Here is a 21287-nt window from a genome sequence, read left to right as displayed (position 1 = left end):
AATACAGCAGGGCAGATACCAGGGGGGGTGGCAAAGTGATAAAAACCCGGCGGGTGGCTGGAGGGTGTACGCCATGTGATATTCAGTAAGGGAGAGTACATTCCAGGAGGCTCTGTGGAGGAATCTGCCATACAGTCCTATCCTGACCATCCTACAGAGCCGGTGGAGCCTTGACCCAGCCCCGGTAAGACTGTTCCTGTCTCCTGCCGACTAATGATGAGTGTCACCCTTACCTTGTACAATGAGGTGCACACGGGAGGTTTTGGGGTGATTGTCTGTCTGCACGGAGCAGGTGTAGGGTCCTTCGTCATAAATGCCCACATTCTGGATCTCAATGCTGTATTGGCTCTTGGTGTTGGCCACGAGTACCACACGGGGGTCTATGGACCACTTGTCATTGCCGGTGTATAAAATGGTGCTGCGGTTCAGCCAGGCCACGCGGGTCACTCTGTTGTCCACCGTGCACCTGCAGAGAGAATGAGGCATGTGAGTGGAAACAGAGAACAAGCACCTAATGATGTCACACGCCCAATGATGTCATAGCCCAAACCCAATGACGTCACATCCCATTTCTTAACCATGTGATCCAGTGCGTTTTCAGTAGTCAACTTCCCCATTTATTATATAGCTTTCACCTCCTTATGTGATTAAACATTATAGCACGTACTGGAACCCAGAATATGGTGGGGAAGACATCATAAACGGTAATGATGCAGGACTAACTCCATAAACACGGTATCCTATACTATAAATCTACGCACGTCCGTCTTATGATGGATAGACAAAAGGTGGGAAGATAACAAGTTGTCCATCAGGTGGGCCCGGCTGCTGGGATGGGACACAGCTTTCACAGGCTGATACACAGATAAGTGCACAACATTCAGGAAACCAGCAATGTGTCAGTGTTTGAGCATGGAAATATCAAAGCAATTTGCCACGTCTGCGTTCCAGGTCTGCACAATAATAGGGGTGGCAGCACCCTGCTGTAGTAAACCACTGAGTGTAAAAAAGCCGTGAGTTTTCATTATGGCTTAAAAGTAGTTTGCAGCGCTTCTAGCATTTAACAAAAATTACATTTTTGATCATTTTTTTGCCTCCACATGTTACTCTTGGCTGAGCTGCGATTTCTGGACTGAGTAAGTCTACTTTCCCCTCTGGCAGCTGACAATATATTTGCACCTACCACTAAATGTAGAAGTCTTCTCAGCTGCACTGTCAAGTTATTTACGGACAGTGCTGGCCTTAAGATACATGGCATCCTATGCAGAATTTTTTGGGGCGCCCCCCTTATTGCACTGATAAGCAGAGCCTGTATTCTGCTTGAGCAGAAAGCAGCAAGATAGCAGCAGACACACACCAAGATAGCGTAGCGAATAAATACAGCACCAGAACCTTGATCATAACATAAATACGGTACAAGAACCAACCTCGGTACATAGTTACAATACCAGAACCAATGTGATCACAAATACAGCACCAGAACCTTCCTAATAAATGCAGCACCAGAACCTTGCTCAGAAATGCAGCACAAACCAAACTCCTAAGTACAGTAGCAAAACTAAGCCATTGTGTTGCGGGGGCGCTGATGGACCTGACAGCGGCACTTTAGAACAAGGAAGAAGAAGATTCATGTAGCTACACAAGCCACTGCCACAAGAAGAAAGACCATCATGTTAGGTGGACTTAAGGGAGGCAATCGCGCCAATCCCACACCTGCCTGGTGTCCCCCTTACAAGCTGGTGGCTGGCACCCTGTGCCACCGCACGAGTCACATTTAGCTAAAGCCAGCCCTGCTTACAGAGGCCCGGCGGCTCCTTCCAGACAAGCAGAAAGCTATTTTGTTCTGCAGTACATAGAGGATTACTAGGCAGCTGTGGGGAGAGTGACTCACCATGTGCATACTCCAGCACTCGGGTCCGTAGGTGACATGCACATTGCTATAGACCTTGAACACTAGGTGGCGCTGTGCTATATATTAGTAAACAACATCCTAACGGTTCACCAGATCATATATTTATACAACATGGAAATAGCAAACATTGTTCAATTTTTCAGATCTATACAATAAACATGATATTGTATGGTGGGGACAACCCCTTTAAGTCTGGAAGATTCCAGCGCAGGAATAATACCCCACGCTCATCCTGTCGTGTGATTGACACCCGCAACAGATGAAAGATTCATAGGAGGACGGGAGAGGAAATCAGCGGGGAGCATTGTGACAGCGCAGGTGGAGGAGACGTGAGCAGAGCTGATTGCTATTATTTTATGAAGATGTTTTAGTAGGAGAAGCCATCCAGCCGATGGGCGCTCAGCTCCATGGGCTATATAGGGTTAATCCCATATGAATAACCTGCAGGTGTGGAGAAGTCATTGCCTGCTAATTGCAAGGAATAAGTACTTATCTCACATCCAAAACACCACTCCATAAAATGGCTGAATCGCCTCTGATTTGGCTTCGGCTGTGAATTTCTCAGACGTCAGCGCTTCCCGCAGCACATTCAAAAAGTTCCTCATTCTCCAAGTAGGTAAATCGCTTTACCTCAGCAGAGAGGCCAGGGCCCGGCGAGAGCGCGGTGCTGATCGATGCCCCAACATATCATGGCATCGCCGTGCTCAGCAGAACTCTCTTATAAAGGGTGGCAGTTCCACAATGTCCGGCGTCTCATCGCAGTCATCTATAGTCACAGGCCAGCTTGTGCTGTAACTTGCAGTGTGCGGACGTCTAGGTTCAACTCTAACAAGGGGTGACAACTACATGGGGTTTGCATCAGGGCCAAAACTAAAGACTCAAAGGCCCAGGAGCAAAAGTCTAGTTCAACCTCACGTCTTCTCCCCCTATATACCCGTACCCATACCTAAACCGTGCTGCATACAGCTGCAAAACAAATATTGACATACATGATCTAGCCCCTTGGCATAAGCTTTACAAACATAACTCATTTCCTGGACTACGTAAAATGTTGTTTGTAGCCCCTAAGGCTGTGTTCATGTTTTCTGTTGCATTTTTGAACTACAATTAACCCTTTAAAAGCCACTGTCTGACGTCTAAAGACATTATGATTTAAGGCTGTACAGCTCCGATGTTGGAAGACATCCGTTGGGGTTCTCTTACTGTATATTGCCAGCCTCTCTGCTGTCGGAGCCTATCCAACGTGTCACCTCATGCAGTACTGGCTTTAGCCAGCAGATAGCGCTGTTGTATAACAGCAGAAAAAGAGTAAGCCCCCTAGGAAAACCAGGACACAAATTGGATTGGAAAGGGTTAAAAAACACACTTACAAAACTGCATGTGGTATTCAAAAGCCACGTGCGTTTTTAAGAAATTGCATACACTATGAAAAACCACATATATATACATACACACCCGCACATACACAAACACACATATACTGGTGTAACCTGGGCTTCTTCTGCATATAATTATATATACACAGCTGGTATAAGTTAAACAGTATATCTTATGCCAGCTATATACATTATATAATTATATACAGCGCATACCTAGGTTATACCAGCATGCTCCATATCGCATCTCGCACACTGCTGTGGGCATTGGCGTCTCCTTCCCTCCTCCATGACCAGACACCGCCAGCCGGACCAATCACATGGCTGGCAATGAACTGCCAAAATGCAGTTGTGGCGAATCACAACTGCAGTCTCTTAGTGATAGGAGGATCGCGTGCCAGGGGAGTCTGCAGCATTGAACTGGCTGCCGCCCAGGTAACGGTCCCTCCCTTACCTGAGTGCCACCCACAGCTAGCCCGCCCACTACATTGGGGCCACTGCAGTGAAGAAATTATGTGCTGCAGTGCACATCAGTATATGGCGAGGGTACGGGTTGCAAGTGGGTTGTCCTCATACTTGGATGTGTTCCCACCAGCATCTATGGACAATCAACTTGCCATGAAAAGAGTTCTTACAAATCAAATCCCTTGCACATCACCTTTTTTGGAATACTTTAGATAATTAGAATGCAAGATGTCACAGATTAAGCGAATTGGATTACCACAACCACAAATGCCCCAACCATGGTCCACCAACAACAGCGGTTGCAAGAAGTTGACCGGTTTGTCTACTTATAGGCAGCAGAGTCACCAATGACAGGGATGCCAAACTTGATGTCCCGTGTTGTATTGGGAAGGCATGGCAACTTTCCAACATCTGCGCCCTACATGGGCTACCACCTCACTCATTACAAATTGAGATAGGACTACTGAACACTAGTGTGATCCCGACTGCACTACATGCATCTGAAACCTGAAAAGTGACCATACATAACCGGGGACTTGATGTTTTCCAAAAAAAAGATGTCTTTGTTGCCTGTCCAAGGTCACTTAGCATCCTTTTATCACTCATGCTTGTCCTAAATGCCAAGCATACCTATTTTATATTGGTTGGTAATGGTGTAGCACTTTACATTAATACATGCTCTAAAACCGTAAGCATGAAGGTATACATCGTATTCCAATGGACGTCAATAGCAGAATTATCAAAGCATAGCGGTTCATGCGGATGTAACAGGGGTCACGTAAGTATAAGGTATTATGTAGGATGTATTCACTTCCACTTATTCCCAGATGGCACACGGCGACATACCTATTCTGAAGAATCCATTAGAGACCCTGAGAGATTAGTGGTATGTGGGACCCTCCACCAGTCTGGCGGTTCTGTCCGATGTGGGGACGAGAGTTCCGAAACAGCGATGGATCAGCACATTGATATGATGGAACCAGCAGCTTTTGCATTTGGCAGGTCAATGGGACAAGCCAACATGTGATCCCTCCCCAGTGGCTATAATGTTGTAAACACATGAAGACCCCAATGTAACAGTGAAGCTCCATATTACAAGCTGGAACCCCTGCTGACACATTATGGGGTCTAAAAAATGGCAGATGCCCCCAGAAGTTGGCAGGACATCACACTATATACATAATTGTTCTTATAGAGATGTCCTAATACGGCCATGGCCTTCGCTGTGCCCAGAGTCTTGGCGGATTACCCAGATGCTACCTTGCAGAACATTTCTCCAGCCGTCCATCATCTTTGTGGCCCCTGGACCTGGTTTATAATTATCAGAGAAATGTTTTAGATTTTGTGCTAATGCCTTCCAGATCCTAAATAGCGGTATCATCTCCTCTCTGCCCCCCGAGAGACCCAGGCTGAAGGCTGCAGATAATCTCCCCTTCTGGAAAGACGTCAGTAAACAAAACAGGCTCAGCTTGTATTTGTCACAAAAATAAGGGAAGGGAATATGGATTCCCTATTGCCCGCTTCTCTGCCAGCTTCCTCTCTCTCTCATTTGCATAACTATTAAGCCCTGAGACAATGGCTGATCAAAGAAGTCTGCATCTGTGGCGCATTCAGACGCTCAGCACAAAAAACAACATACAAAGGGCAAAATTCAGAGGCTGTGACCTCTTGCGAAATTACTAGGACATTTCACTTATGCAGCGGTGGTGGTGGGGGACGATGTTCACTCCGGATCCGTCCGTGCACTGACAGCAATTCTACAAGATTCCCCCTCACAATCTTCACCAAGTCTGAAGTGTCTGCATTCCAGAGCTATTAACAGGGAGGCAACAAGCATCTTGGGAGAGATAGAACTAGTAATGAAGTGGAGCCGGGAACCTGCAGGTACCATGGAGGAGCAGACCGAGATGGGGATGAACCATGAGAATTGACAGAACAAGGAGCGATAAGAAGCTGCGAAAGTCAGGAATACGGCGCATTACACAGCTGCAGTGTAAACTTCTGTGTGTGAAGCTTCGGAGTCACAGCAAAGAGAAGCAAACACCATGAAATAAGTTTGGAGACAAGTGCCAATAAACCTCCCAACGACCGATGTGCGTTCAGGGGTGTAGATACAGATGTAGCCAAATTTCGTTTGACTGTGACAACTTTCTGCTACAAGTTATATTATCTTAAGCGGTTTGAACACCATTAGCACATCCCAACACAATCAAGCCGTTGTAAAGGGCAAATAGCACATTATGATAACTTTCTGTGCCGCAGTTCAAAAACCGTGCTAAGCGTGGCTGCATCTGTGTTGAAGGTGCAATGGCCGCAGTCACACCAGGCCAAGGAGGCCTGAAGGGGCCCAATAGACTCGCTGTTACATAAGATATCAGTATTATAAATGGCACATGACAGCCAGAGCCCAGGAACATCATATCATGGCTCTGGCCATGTTTGCACATTGCTACAACTGGGCCAAGAAGCGATATCTAGATTTAACCCTTTGCAATACAATTTTGGATTCAGGGTTTCCTAGGGGTTTTTTCTCTTTCTGCCATTATACAATGGCACCATCTGCTGGTTACAGCCAGTACTGTGGTATGGGACATGCTGGAGAGGCCCCTGACAACAGAACGGCCAGTAATATACAGTAAGAATACCCTGCTGGACATCTTCCGACATCAGAGCTGTATATCCTTCAATCAGAATGTCTTAAGATGTCAGACAGTGGATTGGAAAGAGTTAATGGCGGCAACAACTGGAACAATGATCTGATCACATTTATGGTTAGTATTCTTTAGCGCTGTTAACACTCCAGCGCTGGTTCTGTTCTGGTTGCTGTCCGTTTAGGGTATGTTTACACACGGCAGGTTTTGGTTCACACCTGCATCTGCACCATTTGGTTTGGACAAGGATCCACAGCAGATAACACCATTTCAATTGAAAAAGTGAAGCCTGTTGAAAGTCCGCAACAGTGGTGAGGCTTCCAAGGCAGGTTTCAGTGTGGATTTTCTGGCCTAAGGCTGTACTAATACATGCGATTTTCACACACGAAGACTGTTCGAATGCGAGATGGACTGGGTTAATATATACAAGCAATTTTTCTCTTGGACCGACAGTCCAAAATAGAAAAATTGGAAGCCTTATTTTTAGGCAATTCTTGTTCAAGAATAGCTCATTTTATTTTATGTAAGTGTGGAAAAACTCACATAAGCTTGCATGTCATGTGATTTACATGCGAGTGTGATGCATTTTACTATTGGAACCACTGATTTTTTTTTCACGCATGTGGAAAAACGTATGTAAATCTGATGCAAGAACACATCACAGATGTGGGGAAATTGCATGTAAAATTTTAGACTCATAGAATGGTAGAGTTGAAAGGGACCCCCAGGGTCATCGGGTCCAACCCCCTGCTCAGTGCAGGATCACTAAATCATCTGTCCAGCCTTTGTTTAAACACTTCCATTAAAGGTGAACTCACCACCTCCTGTGGCAACCTGTTCTACTCATTGATCACCCTCACTGTCAGATTTTTTTTTAATATCTAATTTGTGTCTCCTCCCTTTCAGTTTCAACCCATTGCTTCTAGTCTTTCCTTGTACAAATGAGAATAGGGCCGATCTCTCTGCACTGTGACAGCCCTTCAGATATTTGTAGACAGCTATTAAGTCTCCTCTCAGCCTTCTTTTTTGCAAGCTAAACATTCCCAGATCCTTTAAACGTTCCTCATAGGACATGATTTGCAGATCGCTCGCCATCCTGGTAGCTCTTCTCAGAACCTGCTACAGTTTGTCTATGTCTTCTTAAAATCTGGAAGCCCAAAACTAGGCACAGTATTCCAGATGAAGTCTGACTAAGGAAGAGTAGAGGGGGATAATTACCTCATGTGATCTAGACTCTATGCTTCTCTTAATACATCCTGGAATTGTGTTTGCCTTTTTTTGCTCATGCATCACATTTTTGACTCATGTTCAGTCTATGATCTATTAGTATACCCAAGTCTTTTTCACATGTGCTGCTTAGCTCAATTTCACCCAGTCTGTATGTGTTTTTTTTTTTTCATTTTTCTTGCCCATATGTAGTACTTTGGATTTTCACAATTGCCGTTGTTTATACAGCCTTAGGGCTTATTTACACAAGCGTATATCGGCTGGCGTTTTTTACGGCCGGTGGATATATGCTTCCACCTGCGCAGTGTAAAACTACCTTTTCCTCTCCATATCCGCGGGCATGCACGGATACCACTGCGGAATTCAGCAGTGGGATCCATGTGTTCAAGTGGCCACAAGGCCTTAGGGCATGTTCACATGTCACAGATTTACCTATAGCAAATCTGACCAGAATTACAAGGGGATGAGCACTGGAAGTCCCACCGCTTTCACACAAGGATCGGCACTTTTCAGTAGGCACAATCCACAGCTCCCCTTTCCCCATTACATCCTTCTTAGGCCTCTGACGCTTCCTGCGCGTGCAAGTTGCGCCGAGCACAACTCGCGTTGGACAGCATACAGACACCTGTTCGCGTTCTGTCCGATATACGGACAAGCAGCGCGTTGACATGCATTGGCACATCCTAATTCTAGTCTAAGATATGGACAAGAATAGGGCATGTGAGGAGTCTGTTCATGTGGACTATTGGTCTTCATGAAAAGCATCAGTATGCATGTCTTCATAGCCTTATAATGGGGCTGTGTGCTGTCCATGCTTTAACACAGACAGCATATGACCCCAAATATGTTAGTGTGCCGGGCCTTACGGGCGATTTTTTTTTTTCCTAAGGTGTGGGCAATCCTCCTGGATTCTTCTAGAGCTTTTGAATGGGGTTACAAAGACTCTAAATGATCCACAAATCCTAAATATGTGACCAGACCTTCCATGGCACAGGGCGGACTCCTGGGTAATGCCACTTTGAACCCCCCCAGGATGCACAGCCGCTGGAAGGATCCTCTGTGTAGAAGAAGGAGTCCTTGTAACGCCCGGGGTCTGGCTCTGAGGAGCCACAGTGGGCATTATTACTATGGTAGTCAGGGAAAGATATTCGCTACTGACCACTATCCCCCATGTTCTGTGCCACAGAGAACCAGTATGAAAAGTGACTTCTGTATGACAGATCCTCGGGTACAATGGAATGAAAGCCGACATTTGTAAGGATCCTGTGGGATCCTTCGCTATTAACCCCTGCAGAACCCACAGTAGTGGGGGTGGGGGGCTGCGGCACTGAAGGGGTCTAAGAATATTTCATGTTCCAGCTGCATTATGGTGCCCACAAAAACTCTGCGAATCCAATTTAAGAACAGATTACCTCCTCTCACTTACTTCATTTGAAGCAATTACATGTTAATTTTCATTGAAGCTCGCCTAATGCATACCAATCGCTGCTTCCACCTTCCCGGAATATTTTAAGAAGCGGCTCGCTCTGGCAGCGCACCGGTTTAACCCCTCACCCTCCAAAGGCCGCACTCATCCTGGCAGACTTCAAACTGCCCCTCCCATAATGCATTGTGAGAGTGTGTGGGGACAATGCGGAGCCATTAACTCACGATTACCTGGAGTGCATCTGTCTGTACCTATATCCATCTATAAGACTCTACAGCACCGGAGTGTTAGCATAGGCAGAAGGACATTCACACTCCGCAGCTCAGGTCCTGCTGGCACGGGGAGCCGCTAAATATCCTGCACCACATTCGCCTCACGCTGAGGAAGATTTTGTCATATTAATTTAAAAAGAAGATGAGCTTTTTATTATCAGTGGAATCAGAGCGGCGTGCGAGCATGAGAATCAGCACAAGCGTTCTCCGCGGGAGTCAAGTCAGCAACAATGACCTGACCGCAAGAATGGGCGCCCGCTGCAACGGGGAAGGGCCTCTCATTAGGAGACATCCACTATCCCAAGGTCCCACTCCACCCAGGTGAACGTCATACGATACAAGATAGCGCAGTTCATATTTAAAAAAAAGTAATTTCTCTCACTTTTAACGATTTTCTCCAAATCATAAAAATGTCTATGCATCAGCCTAGGGTTCACCATTTACCGGATGAGAAGTAGTCAGAAGTGCAGCCATATTGGTCTTCACCCTGCCATCACTTGGGGTGCACCATGGCTTACACAACTCCCATACATCCCAGTAATACTTGGTTGCATCTTCCGGAGAGAAGTGCAATCATACTGCAGACCGAGAATTACACAGTCTGCATTTGGGTCATCTGCAGGTGGCGCTATACCGTCTAGAACTATACAATGATTCGCATGGGTCTAATGTGCCAGTCTCCTGGGAGACATATGGGATAAGAAGTGGGGCAGTGACATCATTAGTGAAGGCGGTAGCGCCCAACTACAAAGAGGTGAGGTCATTGGAAGAGTTCTAACTGCCGAAGAGTGCGGCACTATTATGGGAACCCCTGCGAGCTCGTGTGGAGCGATCATCCACTAACACAATTGTGGTTTTTACCGTCATCAGGCAGAGGCCACAAATCAATCGTGATGAAATCCTCAGTAATTTAACCACAATTCCTCGGTGCAGACATTCAATCAGAAGATTTTCATCATGAATAAAGTTTGTGGACCCGGACAGGGACGAGGCGCACAACACAATCTGCAGGCTCATTGGGCACAGACACATAAAGATCAGGCCGAGGAGTCTCTCTCGCAGGATGTCTAGAAATGGAACAATAATCAGCCTGTCTAATGGACTGGAAAGTGATGCGCACAGCATCTGCTAATGGAGCGCTGATAAATCGGAGCCCGGATCTGCAGTAACTACAGAGTAACCGGAAAAATAAGGGCGAGGGCGAGAGGGCAAGTGATCAGACACAGGGAACAGGGATATAGATCGTGTACAAGACACTGCTCCGGAGAAATGGACAGGTTAAGGGCATGGAGGTAAGCATACAGCAAGCAAAACACATAGGGGGGCATTAATCATGGGCTTTGTGCCAATATACTGGCAGAAAAAGCCACACATTGTGGTGCACGCTGCAGCTGCCACTACACTCTTGCCATTTTTTCAAAAAGTGGGCGCAGTTAGGCAGCGGGGTAGGGGCACTGACGGATCGGAGGATTTATTTTATACCAGAAAATAGAGCAAAACGTGGCAGAAATCTGAGCAGGCGTAGATTTCATTTTCTGGCACATAGACTGCTTTAGATGCCGCAAATTTAATATGATGTCATGTGCCTCTTAATGAATTTGGCGCAACTTATTCCACACATATTATAGACTAGAGTATAAAGTACCAGTGCAAGTATATCTGCTCTATATATACATATACAACATATCCGATATGCATACACTGCACGACGTATTCACAGTCCATCATGCACAGACTGCGCAGTAGATCCGACAAGACAATACCACAAGACTATGTACAGTATTTCAAAGTCGTATGCAATTTTGGTCTGTGAAAAATGCACCGTTTTCCTGCACATACATTTTAGGTGTGTGTACACATTTTTATATATCCGCGTTGCAACTGCGTCATCCGTTTTTGTAACACAAGAAAAAAAAAAAAACCCGCAAGAAAGCCCAAGAGATGTCAGTTTTGTCATAACCCTCAGACAACAGGGAGCGCAAAAAAAAATACAGTGGATACGGAAGCTGATGCATGTTCACTGCATTTTTTAATGCACCCATAGACTGTAATGGGTGACTTTGGTCCGTGAATACAGAATAGGACAAAATAGGCCATACTGCAATTGTTCTAACGGATGTAATCCAATGAGTCTGTGTTCTGTCCACATTCAGTCAGTAAAAAGTGCAGACTGAATACAGACATAGAATGGGCACTTAATGCCCACCACTGATTCTACACATTGAAATCTACAGGGTAAAAAAAATAAATAAATAAAAAAAATCCGACTTCTTCGCCACGCCTGTTGCCAAATATAGTCACCATTTGGAGGCGCTCCTCAGTTTTAGTAGATGCAGGACATGTAGAGTCTAAACTCTACAATAGTAAAATAAAGTAGAGATTACTGTGCTGAGCCCATTACAGCCATACACACCGTAATATCAACAGACCGTACTCCCTGCTGAGCTGAGCGTCCATAAAAGAAAATTACTTCAGGTATATTTCTGATATTATTACTCATTTAATAATAATTGTGGACAATATCATCCTAATAGATTTCACTCTACAGAACAGAGTCAAGCACAGTATCCATGTAACACTGACATCTGAGCGCTGTTCAGAATTCTACCACTGGGGGGAGCAGGAGGTCATTGGCATCTTCCTCCCCCTTACATTTTAACCACCTCAAAGGGGTGGTCCGGTTACCAACCGACATCCCTTCAATAGCGCTCACTGTCGTAAAATAACGACCAGAGCAGAACTTGCCCCCTCCACCACCACCGTGATCCAGTGCTGCACCCCAGTGGCCCCAGGGGCTGTTGCAACAGCTGACATCACTGGAAGTTAGGTGACCACTGCAGCCAATCAAAGGATGCAGCATCACCGCTTGTTCTCCTGGCATTGGCACTCACATCCTGAGCAGCATGATGCAAGGAGAGCCTAATAGTGATGCTGCAGCCTCTGATTGGTTGCGGCAATCACCTGACTTTAGGGCACATCAGGTGTCACAACAGACACTGGGACCACGGTGGGCCTGCAGCACTGGATTCCAGCAGCAGAGGAGGGATAAGTACTTATCAGTTTGTTGTTTTACTACAGTGAGCACTATTAAAGGGATGTAATCAGACAACCCCTTTATGGTGACCTGTCATGGGATACAGTCGGTGGAGTTGGCTGCATGGCTCTGCAGCCGCAGCCCTGCTGACTCTTTACATCTTTCTTTTTCTTGTTGCCCAGAAGGGCTCTTCTTAGATCTGGCTCCCGGCACTGGCCATTGTATCAAATGCTGCTCACTGTTAATGAGTGATTTCGGACTTAAGAAGAACCAGACCTAAGGAGAGTCTTATCAGGGCAAAGAGAGGAGTGGTTGAAAAAAGAAAGAAAATGGTAGTCACCAGGGCTGCTGCTGTTGCAGAGCTAAGCAGGCAGACCACTGACTTTACCTTGTAACAGGTCCTCTTTAATTAAGTTTACCTAACTTTTAAGATGATTTTTTTTAGAATAAGTAGCCATATGCGTACGTTAAGAGCAACACTATTTCTGGCAATTATGACTTCCATAACAGCATTTATCACGACATTCTCCCTCTGAGCTGTACATCTAGTTTTCAGTTTTCTCTGCGCTGTACATCTAGTTTTCAGTTCTCTCTGAGCTGTACATCTAGTTTTCAGTTCTCTCTGAGCTGTACATCTAGTTTTCAGTTCTCTCTGAGCAAGGCCGCCTGCAGACGGCCGGGTTGGTTCCGGCAGCAAGAATTCTCACCGTGGGACCCAACCCAAGTGTCTGCAGAGAGCAGCGCATACTCACCCGCACCCCCAGCTCTTTCATATGCCGGCTGCCGGCGCATGTGCAGACCGGAGCCGGCGGCGGGTGAGTGACGTTTCTGTGCGGGGCTCGCAGAGCCCCGCACAGAAATAGAGCATGCCACGGTTTGTTTGCTGCGTGAGATTTTGCGCAGCCAAACAGCGGCCGTCTGCTTAGGATTGCGTTTGTTAACGCAATCCTATGCAGGCTTCCAGCGGCGGAAATCCCACCCGTTTGCAGGCGGCCCAAGTGAGAGGAAATTTCTTTCATGAAGTCTTCTATACATACACACGGGGAAGAGCACATATTCTACTTTCTGCAACACATACATCATCATATGTAAGACTCTAGAGAAGTACTGAGCAGTTGAGATGGGATTCCGGAAACTATAGATGACTTACTATTGGCCGCACACAACCTGTGTGAGTCTCTTTCCTTCCAGCAGCTCCTTCCTCTTCTCCATAGACTACTATGGGCAGCATGAGTCATCCCTCCCCTACACTCCCTGATATTTCTATTTGAACTAAAGAACGGCATCACTTGACAGAAGGCAGTGGACAGCAAATTAGAAGGAAGTGAGACCTCTAGTGGCCAACATTTTACAGGGATTATTATTTTTAACAGAAAATCACCATTTTAGGTGAAGTAAATTGTACTTTTGCTAGTTATCAAACTGGTGATTACAAGTAAAAGTTGTTTGAAATGTTAATGGACATTTAAAGTGTAACAGTTTTGCGCCTTGATTACCTCCCTGCGCCATTTTTTACTTTCTATGGCCGGGCTCACACGTCCGTACAATAATACGCTGCATAAAAATCGCAGCATTTTACCAGCGTATGGAACGGCATATTGTTGAGTTTTTGCACACGTATGCCTGCACAGGAACAGTGTATTTGATGCACGCTGCCATGCACCGGCATCCTCATTTCTTCTTTTTCAACTTTTTTCTCTCTTTTCCTGTCAGCATAAGTAAAAACTGCCTTACATACGAAATGTTATTCGCATGTACAGCGTTCCCAATGCACCCATAGAAAACGATAGCGCTGTATGCTTGTAATACACAGTAAAATAGAACACGCTGTGGTTTTTTTTTTTACATGAGTAATATAGTTTGAATGGAACAATGAAAACGAATGTGCTTTCACTGACATCATTCACTGCGTATTAGGCCTCCTGTCCACGGGCGTAGCGATATCCCACGGCAGAACTCCGACATGGAAGCCACCGCCAGGGAGCAGGGGAGAGCTGACAACTCTCAGGCTCACCGCAGCTAATTGCAGAATGCTGCGATTTAAATCCCGCCGCTCGTGGACAGCGGGGCTGCGCTTTCCATAGTAGTCTATGGAAAATGTTCCCTGCGTTTCCTGTGGCTGGATTATTGGGCAGGCTTATGTGCACATACATTGTGCGTGTAATACGGAATTCAAATACGGTTGTGAGAGCCGGGCCTTTTTCTGTAGTAATCAAGGTCCATAATAAACAAAAGCTGTTGACCTATGGCATAAAGCTAATTACTCTGGCTACAGTAGGTCTGCCTGCCAAAGGACAAGACAGCAGAGACATCAGGCTGCATGTTACAGATGATCAATGATGCCACAGACGCCCGGGTAACATGACCAGTTTTGTTCAGGGTACACGAAGAGAAGGCCGATGACGGCGTCAGGTGCAATAAAGAACGACCAACCATGTGGCCTGGATGGCCCTGAGAAGACGCTGTCACATCGCTCAGTCATGGTCACATGCTCTACCACATACATGATCAATCACCAAGTATCTCCATACATGTTTCATGGTACCCTGCATCCCAGTCCACACCAAAGCTCTTTAAATGGTGGAAAATTGGACGTGGAGTTGAAGGGGAATCCTCATCAAATTTGTGCACGCAAAAAAGTACAGTAAAAACTGCAGAAGCAAACGCAGAAACGCAACCTTAGATGCGCAAAAATGCAGCGCAAATACACACTCGTGTGAATCCGGCCTTGCCTCAGCACAATGTTTATTAAAGGGCTTGTACCAGAATCAATATCACCTATCCATAGGATAGGTGAGAAAGCCTGATCAGTGGGGGCTGTACCAGAATTCCATATTGATATTGCCCATCGGTGAGGGTCTCCCACCTATATCAAGAATGGAGGTCCCTTCCTCCTCACTGTGGGACAGGACCTCAATTCACTGTCAATGGGACTGCCGAGATAAATGAGTTATTCGCTTAGGTATTTCCATCAGCCCTATTGGAATGAATGGAGCACTGACCACACATGTGCAACCAGAGCTCCATTCAGAGCAATGTTACTATGGGGGGAGAAATGACTCCTGCGGATAGGGAATAACTTGAAATTCTGGTGCAACCCCAGTGACCCCTTAACGCCACAGTATGAAAGTTTATGTCCTGGGCACCTGGTACTTAGGGCAACAGGATGTAAACTTATTTCCTGTGTTTAAAGTGTTGCTGTGGTGGCAATTGCACCATACTGTAGTGATGACTGCAAACACAGTAAGCAGCCAATCACTACTTGCAGCTGGGGGGATGGGGGGCATTTATCATTGTGAAATGCCCCCCATACAACCCAGCCTGTCCCTGGGATAATAATGTTTATTGTGTTGAACTACCATTATATATTTTACTCTGATGTACTCTGCACAGGTTATACATAAAGCCCCATGCTGCTCTGCCCAAACAGCAGTATATGTCCACATATGGGAGATTCCCGTGCTTGGTAGAAACGCATCATGGGATGCTGTTCTTCCTATTGCCCCTGGCAAAAATTAAAAAACCTGGGGCTAAACCCAAATATTACTGGAAAACTGGTATTTTTCATTTTTAAATCTAAATGGTAAAAAAAAAAAAAAAATCACCAAAACACTTGTGGGGTCAGAATGTTCACTACATCCCTCAAATTCCCTGAGGGGTCTGGTTTCCAAAATGGTGCCAGTTCTTGGGGGTTTCAAATATACTGTTCATTAGAGGCTGCAAACACAACGTGACGTCTGAAAATTATTCTAAAAGCCACATAGCGCTCCTTCCATTCTGACCTCCGCCATATGCCCAAACTGCAGTTTACGACCTCATATGGGCATTTATAAAAACTGCAGGATCCGGGTAATAAATCCTGAGTTTTGTTTCTCTAACTCCTGCAGGGTTATAAGAAAAAAATAGTTTTAAAGTAAAAATTAGAATGATTCTAATTTATAAAGCCCTTTCTTTAATTCTTGTGAAACATGTAAAGGGTTAATAAACTTCCTAAATGCCATTTTGAATACTTTGAGGGGTGCAGTTTTTAAAGTGGGGTGATTCATGAGGGTTTTCTGTGTAGACCTTTAAAATCCATGTCAGAACTGAATTGGTCCTTTAAAAAAAAATCAGCCAGTAGATGTGAAAAACGACCGCTAAACCTAAAAACTTAGTGTAATCCTAAAAAAAAAAAAAAACACTTAAAAAACAAATGCAATATATCAGTAGGCCTACGGTAAATATTATAGGTTAACAATTTTGTGGTGTTCGACTATCTGTCTCATAAGTAGAAAGTTGCAAATTTCTCCAAATTTTCAGTAAATCTTGATTTTAATTAATTCCTTTATTGAAATTATTTTGTAAAAATTAACATAAAAAACAACCCAGGTAGCCATACCACAATATTGGAACAACGGGTGCTTACATTTAAAATAATTGCATGGGTGTACAAAACGATAATGAGTTTGGGCTCGCTCATATTGGCGTGCACGTACAGCGCTGCGAGTCTCCCACAGCGTTGTACACATTACAGCCCATACGCTCTGCCGGCAGAGTATGTGTATGGCACTGCGCATGCGTGGGAATGACGTGATCACAGACAGGCGCAGTGCAATTTATTTATTTTTTTCTTTTTAATTCCCCGCTCTATTCAGAGGGGGGATGTGTATTGAAATGCTGCCCATTCGCAGTGCAGAGAAATAGAGCATGCTGCAATAATGTGTACATTATGGTTGTTTTTAGCCAAATATTCCTTCTAAAGTGCCCAGGAAGAAAATCAGGAGGATTCAGTAACGCATCTCTAAAAATATAGCTCCATCAAATGATACGCAAGATTAATATTCAAAGAAGATGCATCTGAAGAGTTCAATTTTTTGGCAATTGGCAGGCGAAATGCAAGAAAGATATGGGGGATTCCAGATAAACTTCCATCTTTTATCCAGTTGCCGATGCCAGATCGGGGCCACAGAATGACATGATACAGTAGAAACAAGATCAAAAATAATTTTCCAAAAATAATGAATGACAGGGCAGGACCACCACATATGGCAGTAGGTACCCTCGAGGCCACATCCTTCTCCAACATGTTTTAGAATTGTTCATTTTGGCGAATCTCGCAGGAGTTAGTACCAAATATTTTTTGCGAGGACTCCCAATGCCAAATTCCATAAAAAACTTTTTTTAATCCAAGACAGAGCCGGCCTCCATTCCTCCAGTTGGAATTGATGTTTAAAGTCTTGTTTCCATAGTTGCATATAAAGAAATTTGCTTTGAGAAGCTAGGGGAAAAAAATAATCATAAAAAGATGGAAATGACCTTGGATGTCCGAACAGGCAAAGAAAAAATAAAAATAAATGCGGGCTTGGGAAAAGTAGGCTTATGAACATCTAGGGATCGAAGAGCGTGTTGAAGTCTTAGAAAGGCAAAAAAATACTACTAGGTTTTGGAAAGGATTTACAAAGTGTAGGAAAAAGTACTATAGAATTATTTTCATATACGGTAAATCACCAACTTTCCTTATGCCCAGAGATTCCCAAGCTTCAGATTCAAAGTCTGCGAGGATGGAGGATAAAAAAACATGTAAAGGAAAAACCAAGAACGAGACCAGAGATGAAATGAGGAAACCTAATGCTGCCAGATATGGGCCGAGATTAGCAAGATCAGTAAAGAGTGAGAAGATAAAGGGGGAGATTTAACCCATGAAAAAAATAAGAGGGGCTCCTAAAACGGTAGAATTAATCGATACCCACCTTCTCTTCGAAGATGTCCACCAATGTTTGATTTGGCCCAAAGTAGCTACATCAAAGTGACACTAAGGCCTCGCTCACACGGGTGACGCGGCATCGCCACGATATCACATCACTGGTCGATTTAATATCGTTGTGGTTTCTCGCGGTTATAGCGCGACTTTGCAGCACCACATGCGAGGATATTCATGGGTGGGGGGCTTGAAATGTAAGCCCTACCCCAAAAATAAGCCGTAGATGAAGAAAAAAAAAAAAGTATACATCACCTAGAAGCGCTGCAGCTTTTTTCCCAGGTTCCCGGCACTGGTCGTCTTCTTCTCTTCTGGCCGTGGATTGAAAAATTCCCGCCTCCTGGAAGCTCTGGCTGTGATTGGCTGACACTTGGGCAATGAGAGCCAGCGCTTGATGAATGGCTGCGATTGGTTCATCGAGCACTGGCTGTGATTGGCTAAGCATCAGTTATCGCAGCCAGCGCTTCCAGGAGGCAAGGATTTTTCAATCCCCGGCCAGAAGATAATGAAAAGAAACAGTGCCAGGGTATTAGTGTATCTTGACGCCACCGGAAGCTAGGGGTTTGACAGGGTTAACGCCCCTGTCACATCCCCAGCTCCCGATAGGGTGAAGGTACTAAGGTCCTAGCAGCACAGTGTGCATTGATTTGCCGCTGTGCTGCAGCCTTAGGCTGACGGTTGCTATACTTGTACACCATTTACATGTCATAATGTAGGGCAAATAAGTGTAGTACATGTCAGCCTAAGGCTGCAGCACAGCAGCAAATCAATGCACACGCTGCACCCTGTGTGCTTCGGCCTGGCCCCCATTTGTGTCTGCTCACTTCTCCGTTTCCTGTGCTGGCTAACTCCCGGACGGCGGCAGTGATGTTAGTTCCGCCGGCCTTATTACAACAGTGTCACGGCGCAGCGGTGCACCCATGCGGCCTACACGTGCCGACGCTCATCTCTTTGTCCGTTCCGCCGGCTGCATGACACCTCACTGACGGCCGCTGCCGGGTACAAAAACTATGTTGGCTTTGCCTTCCCTTTTGCCTATGGGCGCACCCTTTCTACTGTGAGGGGGAGGTTCAGCCTTCTGCCCCCCTCCCACCGCCACCTAGTAAGTGACTTGCTCCGTGTGGAATGTGGCTGCAGCGCAGCCGGACACTGTTTGGCCTTTTCCCCCTTTCTTTGGTGGTCTTGCAGGACCTGCCGGCCAGCAGCCTATTCACCCAATCAAAAACGGGGCCGTCACCCCCTGTCAATCTTGGCTCCACCAGGAATACCTGGTGGCGTCAAGATACACTAATACTCAGTGCCGGGACTCGGGGAGAAGACATGGCCGGGCTAACAGCGCTCCTAAGGTGATGCATACTGTTTTTTTAATTTTTTTTGCAGCTAGTGCTTAGATTATAGCTCTGACAGTAGGATTTCCTACTGTCAAAGTTGCATAGCACAGCATGAAAATCGCATTTTCGTGCGCTGCGATGCAACAGAGAGGAAGGCTCCATAGGGAAACACGGCCTACAAAACCTCACGAGTCGCGGGCATATCGCCGGACCCGTGAGTTTTTTGTGTCGGGTTGTTGCATGCTACAAAACATCTCATGTGTGAAGTAACCCATAGGAAAGCATGGGCTTCTCATATATGCGATCTGTAGCATTGTAGCAACGCGACTTTGTCGCCCATGTGAACGAGGCCGTAATGTCAGTGGCTTTCATAGCATCTATTTCACAGGTCTTAGCAAAAGCAGAAAATTTAATTCTAGCATGAGTGCCACCCCACATGAAATTGTTAAGAATAGTCTGTAGTTTAGTGATGAAGGCGTTTGGGATAGAAATCGCTCCAGTTCTAAAAATGTAAAGAATGTGTGGCAAAACCATGATTTTAACAGCTGCCATGCTTCCCGCCCAGGAAATAAAGGGTTTACGGAAGTTATTTAAAAGCTGTGGAATGTAGTTAAGCGTGGGCAAATAATTTTAGGTGAATGTATAGAGCTAGTGCTTGTTAAATGAATACCTAGATGAGGTATCGAATGGTCATTCCATACATACGGGGAGGAAGTGGTTACATGTTGCCTAGTTTTATCGTCAACCCCAACACCCAGCAATTGATAGATTATTTTTTTATTGGTAAAGACAAACTACATTGATGAGAATTTACCATTAACACAAAGTACAATATGTCACGAAAAAACAATTTCAGTATTGCGTTGAGTGGTTAAAGCATTCTAAAGTTATTACCACATAAAGTGACAGACGTCAGATTTGAAAAATAAGGCTAGTTCCTGAAGGCCAAAATAGGCCAATGTCCTTAAAGGGGTTTTGTCATAAAAAAAAAAAATCTATACTCCGCTATTCCTCCCCAGTCAGTCTCCTTACCACATCTTCTCACATTCCTCACATTCTCTTCCTGCCAGTCAGTGATGGTCATGTCCCGATGCTGTAGAGTTCACTGCCTAGGAAGGAATGCTGATCTATTGCAGATACAGCTCTCATGAGCAATCAATGAAGTAGATCGTCACTCCCCCTGCTGGACTGTGAGCTGTGATGTTATGTACATTGGCTGGCAGGAAGCAAGAAGGAGAGGATTAAGTCAGCTGGATGTGAGGTGACTTCCCCCCCCCCCCCCCCCCGGAATGCAAGATACAGGACAAGATAGGTGAGGTGAAGATCTGATAAGTAGACTGACGGGGAAGGAATATGTAAGAATAGATTTTTTTTTTTTTTTAATGACAGAACCTCTTTAAAGGGTTAATACTGTGCCCCTATGTCTGGATACCATATTGTTTTCTTTTCCTTTTGATAGAAGGCAAAAACATAGCAAGCTGCAGTTTTCGGATGCTTATTAAAAACGTCATACTGTGGCATCCGTGACCCACAGGCCAATATGGTATCCATTTAAGGATTTTTTGCCTTTTCACAAGATCCCAACTGTGGAGAAAAACTATGCTATTCCACGCTTCATTTTTTGCAGTGTACTGACATACATGAGACAGACAATGGCTAAAAGGACACTCTTTTTGCCTTGGTCTGATTAAAAGACCCATAGGGCTGCTATACACTAGCGAGAGCAATATTGAGCCGTGAATTATGCCCCAATACCGCACTCGCAATCCATGTAAAAACACCCTCGCATCACTGCAGGGAATCCCCCCAGCCAAGGCTGAAAGGGATTCCCCAGCCGAGGCTGAAAGGGATTCCCC

At 45.3% G+C, this 21287-nt stretch overlaps 1 protein-coding gene across 13 annotated transcripts in view; it reads right to left on the bottom strand.

Annotated features, from left to right (window-relative positions):
- The window catches only part of LOC136632264 (protein CEPU-1-like), a 659300-nt gene that overhangs the window by 178736 nt on the left and 459277 nt on the right, over positions 1–21287 (bottom strand). For all 13 annotated transcript variants that reach the window (XM_066607019.1, XM_066607021.1, XM_066607025.1 and 10 more), the window contains exon 3: positions 234–466. In XM_066607019.1, the coding sequence (XP_066463116.1) occupies positions 234–466 (233 nt within the window). The remainder of the gene's footprint in view (positions 1–233; positions 467–21287) is intronic.

Source organism: Eleutherodactylus coqui, chromosome 6 (genome assembly GCF_035609145.1).
Source record: "Eleutherodactylus coqui strain aEleCoq1 chromosome 6, aEleCoq1.hap1, whole genome shotgun sequence".
NCBI classification, from domain to species: Eukaryota; Metazoa; Chordata; class Amphibia; order Anura; family Eleutherodactylidae; genus Eleutherodactylus; species Eleutherodactylus coqui.
Note: the sequence above shows the minus strand (reverse complement) of the source record. Positions and strands in the feature narration are given on the sequence as shown.